We start from the raw sequence: 12,017 nt of genomic DNA, 5'->3' as shown, positions 1-12,017 counted from the left end.
ATTCAATAGAGTCTGTCATTCTCGCAGTCATGGATGAACTCAGAGGGGGGATGGATAGAGGGCTTACCCAGGCCCTGGTACTCCTTGATCTGTCAGCTACTTTTGACACGGTTGCCCACGATATTCTGATCGACTGTGTCAGCAATGCCGGAGTACAGGGCATGGCTTTGAGGTGAATATCTTCCTTCCTCACAAATCGTTGCCAGGTGGTTCACCTGGCGATTTTTTCATCCCAGAAAATGAAACTGATATGTGGGGTCCTTCAGGGGTACTCCCTCTCGCCAATGCTGTTCAATCTATACTTATTCCCCCTGATCTTGTCTCTGCGCGAGAGACAGGTTGTCACTTTTAACTACGCTGACGACCTTCAGTTGGTATTTGATATCAGTCCTACCATTTCTTCAGCGCTCTACTTCCAATCCACATTAAGCTTTATTAACGTCTGGATGAACGACAACCAACTGAAGTTAAACCCAAACAAAACTGAGCTCATCCTCACAGGTGGATCAGCTAACCCTTCGAACGCCAATTTGTGGCCCCCTACTCTAGGTAGTGCCCCACTTCCTGCAACGTCCGTTAAGAGTTAAGGAATCATGATTAGCAACGATCTTTCCATGATAGCTCAGATAAGCGCAGTGGTTTTAGCATGCTTCTTCCATCTCCCCAGAATCAGGAAGATCAGTAGATTCTTAACTACTGAGGCCCTAACCTTGACTGTCCTTGCCTTGGTAACGTTGCATATTGATTACGCCAACTCCCTTTACGTTGGCATCCCGCATATCAACCACAACGTTTGCAGCAGGTGCAAAATCACACAACCAGACTCATCGCCCACCAGCCTCTACGACATCTCATTAAACCCCTACTGAGTAGCCTTCACTGGCTTCCGGTGGCTAAACAATGTGCCTTTAAACTGGGATGCACCACATTCAAAGCCCTAATGGGGAATGGCCCTGCCTTCATCTCTTCCAGGATTCAGCGCTATATCTCCTCTCGAGAACTGCGCTCCTCGAATCTGAATTTGCTGACCACCCCCGTATTTAAATGTAAGACACACGGTGGGCTCAGATTCGCGGGATGGGCTCCACAGCTTTGGAATTCACTTCCTGTGGAAATTAGGCTCACAGCCGGTTACCCACAGTTCCGGAAACTACTTAAAACCTTTCTGTTCACTCAGACATCACTGTTGCAGCTCCTCTCTTGTGCGCCATGAAACTGTTTGGTGTATGTGCGCTATACAAATTCATTTAACACAACACATCATTCTGAGATGCTGCTAGCACTCACAGTCAAAGCAACTAATCACAATGTGTCCCTTCAATGGCATGGCTGGCATAGGTGGACCACTGGTCCCATAATACCAGGTATAAAACATGCCTTTGTACCAAATGGTGATGCTATAACACACATAGATATTTAAAAACATCTAAAGTCAGACATTAAAAACCTAAACTCAAGCTTTTATTACAAGGTCTCGGGAATCGTTAAAGCATTTATAAGTTTTGTTCCAAATTAGATGGCAGTAAACAAATAATTTCAATGGGAAATTCATATTCAATGGATTGATAACAATAAAAATTGCTTACGGATGTTCTGCAAGGCTTTCATATCCCCCAAGGCTCTCGGCTAGTGCAAACACCTGAAGTATGTAAAGAAAAAAAAGCAACAATACGAATGGTGAAAAAATGACAAAGGCAAATGTGCCGACGTAAATAAGAAAGCTTAATAAAATTTCGCAACTTTAGTATATGGAAAGGCCAACAATATTTGGAACTAAATACTGTCAAAATACAGGATTTAGTGTCAAAGCGCAAAAAAAATAGCAGTTTAATTTAACTGGAAAGATAGTCGATAATCGATCAAAGTAGCAAACAATAAACAAATGCTATGTTATATGTATGTTGTATCCATTTCGATAGTACAATACATGTAATGGTGATAGCTTATACAAGAACTCCCAAACAAGCAATCTACATAACTCCTTAATTAAAGACACAGCTCATGTTGGCAGACTGTGGATATTTATTTATCCAACAAAAAGGAATGCCATGAAACAAAATGTGTCTGCAAAGCACAGAGTTGAACTAATCAGTTGGTGATCAGCAATTCATGGAATGTGGACAAGACAGGAAAACTAACTTACTATTTCTCTTTTTTAGCAATAGATCCGCTTCAGCATTGTACTGTCTTTTTTCAGAGTGCACGCTGAATGGTTAACTCTTTTTGAGACTGGAGGTAACAAAAAAGCAAAAAACAAAGAGGGATACAGTAATTGTGCACCTGTCCCCTTGCAAAACAAGTCCAATACCATTTTTCAGTCAGTGAGGGCTGACTCAATGGTCCCAGTTCACAAATTTCGCTGGGTGCTTTATTCTAAAGTATGTGTGCAACAAAAACATTTATTTACCCGAGTTACAGAATAGAATGGTGAGATTTTGCACTGCGTTTACGCACATGTACAATTCTGTCAATACGGCGGAAAGCCAACTGGGTAAATCTGCTTTCAGAGGCAAATAGTAGCTTGACATTTTTAGCAAAGTATGCATGCGGGCGGAGTTCAGATGAAGAAACCCATCATGCAACACTGTAGAACAAAAAGCATTGTGAAGCAAGTAACTTCTCTCATCAAGAGATACATGGTTGATTGGGGTACCCATGTTGCACGCTTCCACCCCACAAAGGTTAAGGGATACAAATCTACCCAGGTTTATCCCTACTGGGTGAGAACAGCTATAGAAGCCACGGTTTTGCTGGATAGCTTAAATCCAATACTGACAAAGCAGAAGATTCAACGCATTTTGAAAGGAGGAAAGTTGGGGAGCTGGTCCTGAGCATCAATGTTCAGATATAAATGAATAAACTGTTGTATGCAAGTAAACTAAGAAATACAGTTAAATAAATTAACTTAACGATAGTAAGACATGTAATTACTAGTTCAGGTGATTGAGAACCTATCTCAAATAATACTCATAATCCTTGTTCAATAATCCAGTGGAGCCACTAAATAAGCCTATTCTAAACCTTCTGTTAGCTTTCACAAAGGAGACCGCCTTAAATTAAAGGCAATGTATGGAGTATTTATGCAGCACACAAACAGTAAGAAAATGAAAACACAGCACAAGAAAAATCCCAAATCAATTTAGAAAACAGGAGAATAGTTTAATACATAAAATGACACCACAACAACAAAAAATCCAATAAGCAGAATCAGAGATATTAATTTAAAATTTAAAATAGCACCAAAAAGTAGAAAGCATCAACTGCGGTTATCAGGTCCATATAAAGCAGACAAAAGTTAAGGCCGACTACGATACATGGTGGGATGCATACAGGGACCAGGTTCATCCAAGAGGAAATTTTACTTTCTGACTAAGAAACTTTTATGGAGAAAAAGTGGTCATCAACGAGATATAGACAGGGAAAACTGCAAGCTAGATCCAATACAGGGCTCGACAACAGTGGATTGCTGAAGAGCAGGGTCCTGGTGCAGTCATCGACAGAGGCGGGAAAGCTCAGAGTGGTCACAGTCTGTGCCCATGAAGGCCTTGACAGGTTGCTGCTTGGCATCCATCCTGAGGATACCAACTGGCAATTGGACGTCGATTGATGCAGCTTTGACTGCAGTCTCGGTCTCCAACAATTCTCCAGACAGAATATTGGCAAAAAGTTCCAAGCCCCATATCTTACATTTTGAGGACAGTAGGAGTACACTTTAACACCAGCAAAGAGTCCAAGACCTGGGTGACATCACTTGGGGTTAGGACTCACTCCAACAGAAGCCAGTAACAGAGTCCAACGCAGGTCCAGTTGGTACTTGTGAACTGGGCAGTTCCCAGGAAGGATCTCTGAAAGCTTGTTCTGTCCTGGAAGTTCAAAAGAAGGTCAGCCAACTGACCCTTTTTTTTAATTTATGTTTTTAAAAAAAAAATTTTTTTTAGAGTTTTATATAGCCTGAACTAGACCAGAGACATCAGGTATCAGAGCGCCTAACATGAACCTCAGTTTTGTTACATGGGGACACATTCATTTTTTGTTAGGCATGGGGAGATTAAGTGATTTGCCCTTGGAGTAACTTCTGGGGTTCTGGGTTCAAGGCAAGCAAGCCCAGTTGTCCTTCAGGTTCTTCAGAAAGCCGTGCAGTCTATTTTCAGATTCTTCACATGTCATGGAGTGTTTTTGAGGAGAGGTCTGTGGGGTCCACTTTTATGCCCAGTGCCAGCATGTGCGTGAGAGGTAAGCCTCTACACATTCCCTAAATCAGTTCCTCCCCAGACCTCTGGGTTTAGTGCCAGCCTGACTAGAGAGACAAATTGGAGACGTGCCTAGGTGTGAGTTCCATTTTTTAGTGACAAGCCAGGCATCCTTTGAAGCATAGGATTGGGCTGGGCACAGGCCCCATGCCATTCTTTCAAGGTAGGAATCCCCCTCTCTACACTCATAGCCCTTTGTCCACTATCTAGGAACAAAACATCTCATCACAGGGGAGCCATCAGGGGCCAGGTGACAGCTGGACACGGATAGGAAAGCCTTTTTTTCTTTTTGGCTGAAAAATTACAACTTTCTAAAAGTGTAATTTCCAAAACAGTCATATAAAATCCGACTAGACCACAAGCTGGATTTTAAATTACTATTAAAATGAATCTTTCAAATACTTTTCTAGCTACTCCTAAACGTATTTGATAGGTCAATCTAGCGTGTATTAAAAGTAATAGTGTAAACCATGGTTAATCTATGGGAGAACCAGCCTTTCTACAGTCAAAATTAGATATGGCATATTTTTGTTACTGCCAGGACATGTAAATATTAAATATATGTCCTACTTTTGAAATACTATGCACACTGCCCTATGGGAGTTTGCGCCTACCTTAGCAGTGACTTCTAAGGATTAAGAAGGAAGGTTTAGCTCTGGCAAAAGGTTTATGTCTGTGGCAGGCCTGCAGACATTCTTTTACAGGGCTACTGTAGTGGGTGGAACAGTGAGTGCTGCAGCCCACGAAGAGCATTTACTTTGCAGGCCCTGTGTACAGGTGACACCACATGCTAGGGACTTTCAAACAAATTAAATATGCTAATCGGATGTATACCAATTTTAACAGGTTTGAAAAGAAGAGCACAAGCACTTTACCACTGGTTAGCATAGGTAAAGTACACAGACATTTATGGCCAACAAAAAGGGGTTTAGTAACAGAAGGCAAAAAATTTGGGGTGACCTTGCAAGAAGGGCACATTTCCAACAAAGATCAACAACAAGCTTACGAATAAAGAGAGGAGAAACCTGTAATAGGTAATATTTTACACTAACGATTACACTTGAACCGACGAGACAGATCTTCGCTTTCAGGCAGTACAAAGCCCTGGGAATTCCCTTGTGCATCCAAAGCAATACACTGGAGCTTTTACATTGGATTCTTCTACTTTTTCTACTTGATGTTGTTGAGTTTTTGCATCGCTTTTACTGAAGCCCTGATTACGTTTTCCATGAGAGAACGAAAAGCTTTGGCGGAGCTTATTGTGGTGTTAACGTATGAGAAGTACAAATTGGAAATAAAGACGTTTCATACAACAGGCGTATTTTGGACTTCATTTCCTAGCGCACTCCCGCATGTAGCCGCATTTTCAGGATCTGGGCCACAAAGGCATCATAACGGCTGGTGCCGGGGTATCGGTGAGAAGGACTTTTTGAATAGAGGAAACTGGTGTGATGTGCAGAACCACAGTCCGCCGTTAAAGCTCCGTTGTTTTTATTGATTAATATTTAAAAATGGGTTAAAAGGTAAAGAAATCCAGAAGTCCAAAATAACAGAAGAAAAACATAATAAGCCGACGCATTTATGAATGCACTGTGTAATAAATTCTAAGGCCCAACTTCTTAACTGTTCTGTTGGAGCATGACATATTCAAGGAAGAACCACGTACATTTATGAAATAGAGCTGGAACAACTACCACGAGTGCAGACCAGTACAGCAAATCACTTTCTGTGTACAATACACAAGTGAAACAGCATTTAAATGTCTGTGGGTTAATTCACAGCAACACATCCAACCTTACCTTTAAGCTCTTCAGAAAGATCTTGGCATGTTCAAGATTGCCCTTGATATAGAAAGTGATCATCCCTGGGCAACCAGTGCATTGACGCTTCATTATCTCATACTGAGGGTGTGATTTTAGACCTGAAATGAATCAACCATATTTAAAACTAATCAAGAAATTAAGCCAAATGATAATATGAAGCATATACACCCACAAATTCTCCCGTCTACTACAATTAAAGTTTAGTTGCGTATTCCAACATTAAAATCTATTGGCTATTTTATGAAGTGGGGGCTCAGGAAGACAATATATTAGAAGGCACTTGCAAGCAATACCAAGTGACAAAGATGTGAGGTGTAGAAAAATAGTAGAATGAATTCCATTTTTGAAGCAGACGCAAAGTCATTAGAGTACAATGGTGTCATAAGCAGACTAAAAAGTCTAAGGAAGCATAGATCTTGAAAACAAAATTAGAAAAGAATGGCACATTGCTTGAACCCTCTTTCAATGTAGTCTGGCGAAAGGTATGATAGAGCCCTCCCAGACACACATCAAATCTATGATTGGAGGTCTCTGGGTGGAGACTCGACAGATGTACACCTATTATGTACCAAACTAAATGGGCGTGTGCCTAATTTCTGCCCATGACAAAACTATACCAGTCTTGTGAAATCATAAACCACTTACCAGGAAAAATAACTTTTTCCACACGAGGATCGGTTGCAAGAAAATTAGCAGCCGCCACGGCATTGGTAAAATGCTGCTTCATTCGAAGATGCAATGTCTTCAACCCCCGATTGCACAAATAGCAATCAAAAGGAGAGGGGACTGCTCCGAGAGCTGCACAAAACAAATACCAAGACAGGTCATTTCTGGCACAACAGAAAACAATTGCTTACCAAAAACTGAAATTAAATAAGCAATTTACAAGGTGTGGATACATTAAAAAAAACATCCATACATCAAATACATTGTGTGCCACTTGGGCATTCAGTCCAGGAGGCGTGTCATTTATAAATATTTGTAATCACATATACATTTCTAAGAACACCAGTAAATCTGTGTATAAATTCACACAATTCATTGAAGTCCTATGTAAGGACATGATGCATCAGCTATTAGTATGCCCCAGGTAATACTTTCACCCTTTTAAATGGGTTGAGTGCATTTTGAATGGCCTCACCGGATTCCCACCGGAGGAATAAATTACTGAGAAATACCTAATACACTAGAGAACCAACTCGCCCACTTTAGATCCCAGCGGGTGCCAGGAGTATCACACTTACCAAATTATCTATTTAGGCCATGCTTTCCATGCCACCGGAATGCAAGCCACACTGAGGTTTCATACAACAGAGATCATTCAATGATGTTGTATTTGCGGTCAATCAAGTCCTCTTTAAGGTTCATCTAATTAATCAGATTATGCACCTCTTGCACTGGTCTAAACTTTGCTGTGCATTTGATTCAGCAAAACATTTTAAAATACCCCTGCACTTTCCTCTTAAGTACATTCACTTGTTTTCCTCTTGAGATGTAGAGTGATCAGCCCCTTTCGTGTTTCCACCTGACTTTTGGTATTTATGTTACAGGTGTTGAGGTATATGTGTACACTTTGTGGCTAACAATCAGCATCACAAAAGACCAAGGTAGCTGCACCCATTCTAGTAAAATAGGTTAAACACCAGGGGGTACTATAGCCAGGTACTCTGACTTTCCATCAACTCAGCTAGTAATAATTACCGATGAGCATTTAGACAAATCATACTCTCCCTCCCGTACAAGACCCCTGAAGTAAGAAACAAGTTAATCAATTGCATGAACTAAGTCCCTAACTGGATGAAAGCCAACTGTCTCAAACTCAACACCAACAGGACATAAGTAGTATCTTCATCAAGAACACTTTGCCATGTGACTGCAGTAAATAGGAATATTCAAGACATAAAGCTTTCAACACAGATATCATTGTGGCCAGGCTCTCAATCACTTTACCAGCCATTGGTCACAAAGCCTTAGGGCTCATCATACAAATACTGGACATGGGCAGTCTTGTTTCTTGAAAAAACCGCTAGAGCTGATATTTCTTTCTATCGCTAAAGTTCATCTCATCCTAGATGTTTAACATCGTTTCTGTAACACAAATGTAGTGGTTTTCCAAGTTCACTCAGTAAGTGCACCTGCAACATTGTTTATTCTTTAACTAATCACTTTCTGTATCATTTTGCACAAATATACATACTATATCACACACATTTACAGTGCTATTACACAGTGTAACCAGCATGAAATTGCACAGTTAAAAGCTTGCAACAGGAGCCATAATCAGCGAGTCTGTGTTTCCAACAGAGTGGTGTAACATCCTTCTAGTAGTCCCATTACTCTTCCACTTGTAAAAAGCAATTAAAGGGAGAGAACTCACTGAATCCACATTTGGCCCTTCCTGATCATGATCATGTGGCATACTCACTGTTTGGCTGTACATCTACTACCTGCAAGACCCCATCAGATTTACTGGTGTCTGTCATGGGTGCACCAGCCCTTGGAAGCATTCCCCACCATCACTGCAGAAGAACAACTCATTCACCCAGGAAATTGAGTGGGGGACTGTCTAAAATATTAGATATATTTTCCTTTTTCGACAGACTCAAGACCAAGTTGACAAGCTATCGGAATTGACAAGAGGCAATCGGCCTGGTTCATTAATACATCCTTGAAAGCATGCATAAAGCCTGCCGAGATTGAGCTTATTCCCTTCACCACTTTTACCCAAAACTGCTGTGCAATAGGGCACCCGCTACTGTACTCCTCCCCAAGAGTGATCGAGGCACCCAGGCTCATGATCGGTTTTAATAGTTGTGTAAATAATTGGACAAATCGTTAACTTTTCTTTAACAACCTGTAATGTACTTGTCGAAACCTGAAGTTGCTGAAAATGGTATGTGACAGGAGACCCTCAATTATTCCTCTGTTGACCTTCCCTCAATACTAGCCTCCAATTATGCTTGGCCATGTGTGTCAAGCTAGCCTTGCTGATGTGGGGTGAAACCCTGAAACCGGTCCCAAGATGCTTGATTCTGGTAAAGGGAGGACCAGGCCTGGCAGTTCGGGCTGGGCTGTTTGGGGAGCTGGGTCAAGACTGATTTGCATATGGCTGAGTTCAAACTGGAATGGCATGGTGAGCAAAAAACTATGGATTTAGGCTCAGATCTTTGAATTGCGGTGAAAGTTTGTCATTGTTCAACATTCTGTCAACCAATTGTTATTTTTACATAAGGGATATGAAACAGCAGAAGCAGACATTGTGCAGACGGCTATAAGTACTAGCAATAAAACTGCAACAGAACTCTGTCAAAAAAAGTGAAGTACTGGGATGTAAGTAGGCCAGTGACACAGGCGAGCAAGATCCTCTCTTCGAGTGCTCTGTATATCTGTCCAAGACACATGGTCATCAACATGAAGATAGTAACCTTTCCGTCATCTTTTCTTAGTGATAAATCTACCGCTATCAAACAGCTATTTCAAGGGTTTGATACCACCCCCTCTTGAAATGGACAACGTATGCTGCCTAATTGCAGAAGAGAAATCCATAGCACAACTCTGCATCAGCGCATGGGGTCTATATGGTAATATAATACCAAATAGTTTTATTGTTCACTTCCACTAATCAGCTGCACACTCACCAAGGAACTTTTTGAGAGTTCCTTATGGCCATTTTCAAAATTGTCAGGCCCTGATAAACAGTCTACATGCTGCTTTCCATCTTTATCATCCTTTGACCTATAGAAGATTTTATATTCATTTAAAAGTGCTCAAAGTTTCTTTCTTTCCAAGTATTCAGAGGCTTCCAGATAGCATATTCTGCCTTCAAATCTGCCAACTCTGTAGGAGATACTTCACTGCAATAATTCTTTTTTAATACAACAGTGCCCTTCTGCAAAGACATTCATTTCTATTACCCCTGGACCCTGATTCAAGACTAGTAAAAGCCCAGGGCCAACAGGCTCCTCCATCATGCTCTCCATGCATGAAGGAGAATCAAGCAATGTGGCAACCTGCACAGCCTGCAGGTGGTAGTCCCTGAGACAGCTACACATTCAATATCCTATTGCTTATTGTATCCAGGCTCAGGTGCAGTAACATTTTCAGGACCACTATATCCAACTTTACCAGGGGTGACTCCAGTGATGCACGTGTTAACAAGTTGCAGATTGTGTAAATGGTGGGAACTGATAACAAGCAGAGCCTCTCATTAGACCAACATCAAATGATACCAGCCCAGAACAGCCAACCCCATACCAACTCCTTTTTACTGTGCACAACAAAGCACACATTCTAAGTATGTGATTAAGCAAATGGCTGTGAAGCCATCAGTCGCTCTGATGCAGATTAGGCATGTTGTGCAGTAGTTAACAGAGCATCCCACTTCAGGAGTACAGCATGCACTCCACCAGCTAAGAAGCGCACACAGCTTATTACCATTTTTGACTCCAAAACATTTCTAGAACGCTAGCTCCCTTCAAAAGTGCCACAGAGTTTAGTTTTGCCAGTAAGCCTTGAGGGCAACATAAAGAGTCAATGAAGGAAGTCCTTATTACTTTGTGGTTGTTATCATAGGATTCTTGTTTTGCTAAAATTCGGAAACTGGATTGTAATCCTTTGAGACAAAGTTCCAACTTCAATCACAGCAGAAACAATTGTTCTAAAGCAGCAAATCGACATAAACCATGTCCAGCAGTGACAGAGAGAAATGAAATCTGTCCAGATGTTGTGACCGTGCCCAAAACAGGCGCGGTTGGTACTCTAGTCTGTGATGAACCTGCCAAGTTAAATTTAGAAGCAAGGAGGTTCACGCCAAAAACCAGAGAATACAGTAAAGTGGGCACAACAAACCAATAGTGTAATCTGTAGTTGTAGCACTGGTAGATACAAGGCAGCAAGTCAAACCCGTAGGATACATTTTACGATATGTCTTATGGTTTCTGCAGATCTAAACATCCTCGACCTGGCTCTTCGACTGAACCTCCACACCCAGAAGGATGAGTAGCATTCCCCCACATCCCTCCTCAGCGCCTTGAGATCCTCACGGGTAAGTAGCCACGCTATACAAACTCCTGATTGATTGATTGAAACATCATAGATGAGAATAGCTTTACAAAACTGTGCTGAGCTAAATTACTGCTTCTTGCACTTTTACTAGACATTATCCATAGTATACAAACGTACTTTGAAATAAAGGATACTTTTATACGACAACATGTGATGTATGTTCAACTTTAAAGCTAAATCCAGTACTTTATTTGAGCCGGTGGCTTCCAGTGCTCAACACTGGCACTCTATCATCAAACCCGGCGCTTTTCATGAGCACCAGTTAAGGAGACATTCATTTATGGTAGGCACAGGGGGCGGAATTAAGTGATGTTCTCAAAATCACAGGATGTTGAGCCAACCCAAGACTCAAACCTGGATCCCCAGCTCCTAAGTCGGCAGCAATGTCCATTACGCCAGAGCCCCAGCATTAATTTTTTTACAGATTAAACACTGGCTGAATCTGAAACAACAATAACAAACAAGCCTCTCGTATACCAAATTCAACAAGAAGGCAATCTAAATGCAGATTTTCTTTAATAAATACTTACCATTTTGTAAAAACCTTAGCCTTTCATGGAGATCTTCTCGATTAACCGAAACCAGTCCCATTAAAACATCAGTGTGTCCTACGATTAAAAAGGATTATTTAGCACCTTAAAGTTGTGGTCAGTGAGTTAAACAGTAATTCAGCAAGTGTGTAGCAGTTCTGAGAAAGAAATACAATAGATGTTTCATATGTGCCCCAGTTGAAGAATTTATACTAATAGTTACTTATTTAGAGCAATGTTGCTTGCTGAATGGTTCGTTATGATGAATCTAACAAACAAGTACATCATCAACACATAACTTGCACTTAACAATAAAGTAAAGGTAATGAAAACCTCATTTTAAATTGAGA

At 41.1% G+C, this 12,017-nt stretch overlaps 1 protein-coding gene across 1 annotated transcript in view; it reads right to left on the bottom strand.

The window, feature by feature from the left end:
• Positions 1 to 12,017, bottom strand: part of CTH (cystathionine gamma-lyase) — a 107,142-nt gene that overhangs the window by 24,274 nt on the left and 70,851 nt on the right. Inside the window, exons 7-10 of the mRNA XM_086953855.1 lie at positions 11,668 to 11,745; positions 6,719 to 6,871; positions 6,050 to 6,171; positions 1,587 to 1,639 (exon numbers count right to left, since the gene is read on the bottom strand). Coding sequence (XP_086809981.1) covers positions 1,587 to 1,639; positions 6,050 to 6,171; positions 6,719 to 6,871; positions 11,668 to 11,745 — 406 coding nt within the window. The remainder of the gene's footprint in view (positions 1 to 1,586; positions 1,640 to 6,049; positions 6,172 to 6,718; positions 6,872 to 11,667; positions 11,746 to 12,017) is intronic.

The sequence above is a fragment of the Lissotriton vulgaris genome, chromosome 1_1 (genome assembly GCF_964263255.1).
Source record: "Lissotriton vulgaris chromosome 1_1, aLisVul1.2, whole genome shotgun sequence".
Classification (NCBI taxonomy): Eukaryota; Metazoa; Chordata; class Amphibia; order Caudata; family Salamandridae; genus Lissotriton; species Lissotriton vulgaris.
The sequence above is the reverse complement of the archived record's forward strand: the minus strand, read 5'-3'. Positions and strand labels throughout refer to the sequence as shown.